Source organism: Penaeus vannamei, chromosome 24, assembly GCF_042767895.1.
Source record: "Penaeus vannamei isolate JL-2024 chromosome 24, ASM4276789v1, whole genome shotgun sequence".
Lineage (NCBI taxonomy): Eukaryota > Metazoa > Arthropoda > Malacostraca > Decapoda > Penaeidae > Penaeus > Penaeus vannamei.
In genome coordinates, this window is record NC_091572.1 from 3,748,431 (window position 1) to 3,750,930 (window position 2,500).

At 40.7% G+C, this 2,500-nt stretch overlaps 1 protein-coding gene across 1 annotated transcript in view; it reads right to left on the reverse strand.

Annotated features, from left to right (window-relative positions):
- LOC113809599 (xanthine dehydrogenase/oxidase-like) overlaps positions 1–2,500 on the reverse strand; it is a 34,578-nt gene that overhangs the window by 233 nt on the left and 31,845 nt on the right. Inside the window, exons 26-27 of the mRNA XM_070138013.1 lie at positions 1,359–1,438; positions 590–757 (exon numbers count right to left, since the gene is read on the reverse strand). Of these exons, the coding sequence (XP_069994114.1) occupies positions 590–757; positions 1,359–1,438 (248 nt within the window). The remainder of the gene's footprint in view (positions 1–589; positions 758–1,358; positions 1,439–2,500) is intronic.

Below are 2,500 nucleotides of genomic sequence, written 5' to 3' on the forward strand. Positions count from 1 at the left end.
GTGAGGGTGTGTGTGAGGGTGTGAGGGTGAGGGTGAGGGTGTGGTGTGTGTGTGTGTGTGTGTGTGTGTGTGTGTGTGTGTGTGTGTGTGTCTGTGTGTGTGTGCATGAGCGTGCGGTGTGTATATGCGTTTGCATATGTATGTAAATGCACAGAGAATGCACAATTCTCTCTCTCTCTCTCTCTCTCTCTCTCTCTCTCTCTCTCTCTCTCTCTCTCTCACACACACACACACACACACACACACACACACACACACACACACACACACACATACACACACACACACACACATACACACACACACACACACACACGCACACATATACACACACACATACACACACACACACACACACACACACACGCACACACACACACACGCACACGCACACACGCACACATATACACACACACACACACATACACACACACACACACACACACACACACACACACACACACACACACACACACACACACACACACACACACACACACACACACTCAAATCCAACCTCCCCCAACTACCCTTCCCACTCCCACGCCCACCCAATCCCCACACCGCCCACACTCCCGCCAACACTCACCATCCGAGCGAGGGCGTCTCCGCAGGCCATCCGAATCCTCTCCGCCGTGGCTGGGGAGTCGAACCGGAACACGGGGTCCATCCCTTGCTCCGCTCTGGCCGCCGCGACCGCCTGCCTGATGGCCAAGAACGCGGAGGAGGCGAGGAACAGCGGCGGCTCTCCAATGGCCTTTTTTACCGAAATTATGTTAATGATTATATATATATGTACACACACACACACACACACACACACACACATACACACACACACACACACACACACACATATACATAGATAGAGAGATAGATATGTGGATAAATCGATTTATAGTGATATCATAGTCCCCCCTGCAATTTGACTAAGTTTTCTTTGTATCTTTGTTTACGCTTAGGAACATAAATACCATTTGAATTTATGCTTTATAGAATATGTTTTGTAAAAATTATTTAACTTTCTATGTTGCATTCCTAAATTAACAACGGCAACTTATAGCAACGACAAGAGGCTTAGGCGACGGGGAAGGCTAGATCAGTAGCAACTCAAGGAGGTGTCATGTCTTCTGTTTTAATGCTTGTTCAATGGAAACATAACCATTAAAATCAATATTTCCCATCCATTTCGAAAATTGAAAAGACCAAAATAATCGACCACATCCACAAAGCATCCGTAACTTTTGTGACGTCATCAAAACAAACTCCCACGTGCTTTGTTTCTAAAGATAGAATACGACGTCACGACACCTCCTCGAGTTGCTACTGATCTAGCCCTCCTCCTAAGGCGACTTTACCTTCGAGGAGAAGATGGCCCTCGGGTTAGGTGCTCCTCGAAGCAGTGACACGTTGAACTCCCTCGGGATGTCCTGAAATCCTACAAAAGGATATTAGAAAGAGGATTTTTGTGATGAAATCGGGTAGGTAATGGATTGAATTTATTTCTTGTCCTGAAATCCTACAAAAGGATATTAGAAAGAGGATTTTTGTGATGAATTCGACTATGTAATGGATTGAATTTATTTCTTGTCCTGAAATCCTGCAAAAGGATATAAGAAAGAGGATTTTTGTGATGAATTCGACTATGTAATGGATTGAATTTATTTCTTGTCCTGAAATCCTGCAAAAGGATATAAGAAAGAGGATTTTTGTGATGAATTCGACTATGTAATGGATTGAATTTATTTCTTGTCCTGAAATCCTGCAAAAGGATATAAGAAAGAGGATTTTTGTGATGAATTCGACTATGTAATGGATTGAATTTATTTCTTGTCCTGAAATCCTACAAAAGGATATTAGAAAGAGGATTTTTGTGATGAAATCAGGTAGATAATGGATTAAATGTGTTTCTTGTCCTTAAATCCTACAAAAGGATATTAGAAAGAGGATTTTTGTGATGAATTCAGGTAGATAATGAATTAAATGTGTTTCTTGTCCTGAAATCCTACAAAAGGATATTAGAAAGAGGATTTTTGTGAAGAATTAAGGTAGTAATGGATTAAATGTGTTTCTTGTCCTGAAATCCTACAAAAGGATATTAGAAAGAGGATTTTTGTGATGAAATCAGGTAGATAATGGATTAAATGTGTTGTCCTGAAATCCTAGAAAAGGTTATTAGAAAGAGGATTTTTGTGATGAATTAAGGTAGTTAATGAATTTAATTTATTTCTTGTCCTGAAATCCTGCAAAAGGATATTAGAAAGAGGATTTTTGTGATGAATTCGGGTCCGTAATGGATAAGTTGTATTTCTTGTCCTGAAATCCTGCAAAAGGATATTAGAAAGAGGATTTTTGTGATGAATTCGGGTCCGTAATGGATAAGTTGTATTTCTTGTCCTGAAATCCTGCAAAAGGATATTAGAAAGAGGATTTTTGTGATGAATTCGGGTCCGTAATGGATAAGTTGTATTTCTTGTCCTGAAATCCTGCAAAAGGATAT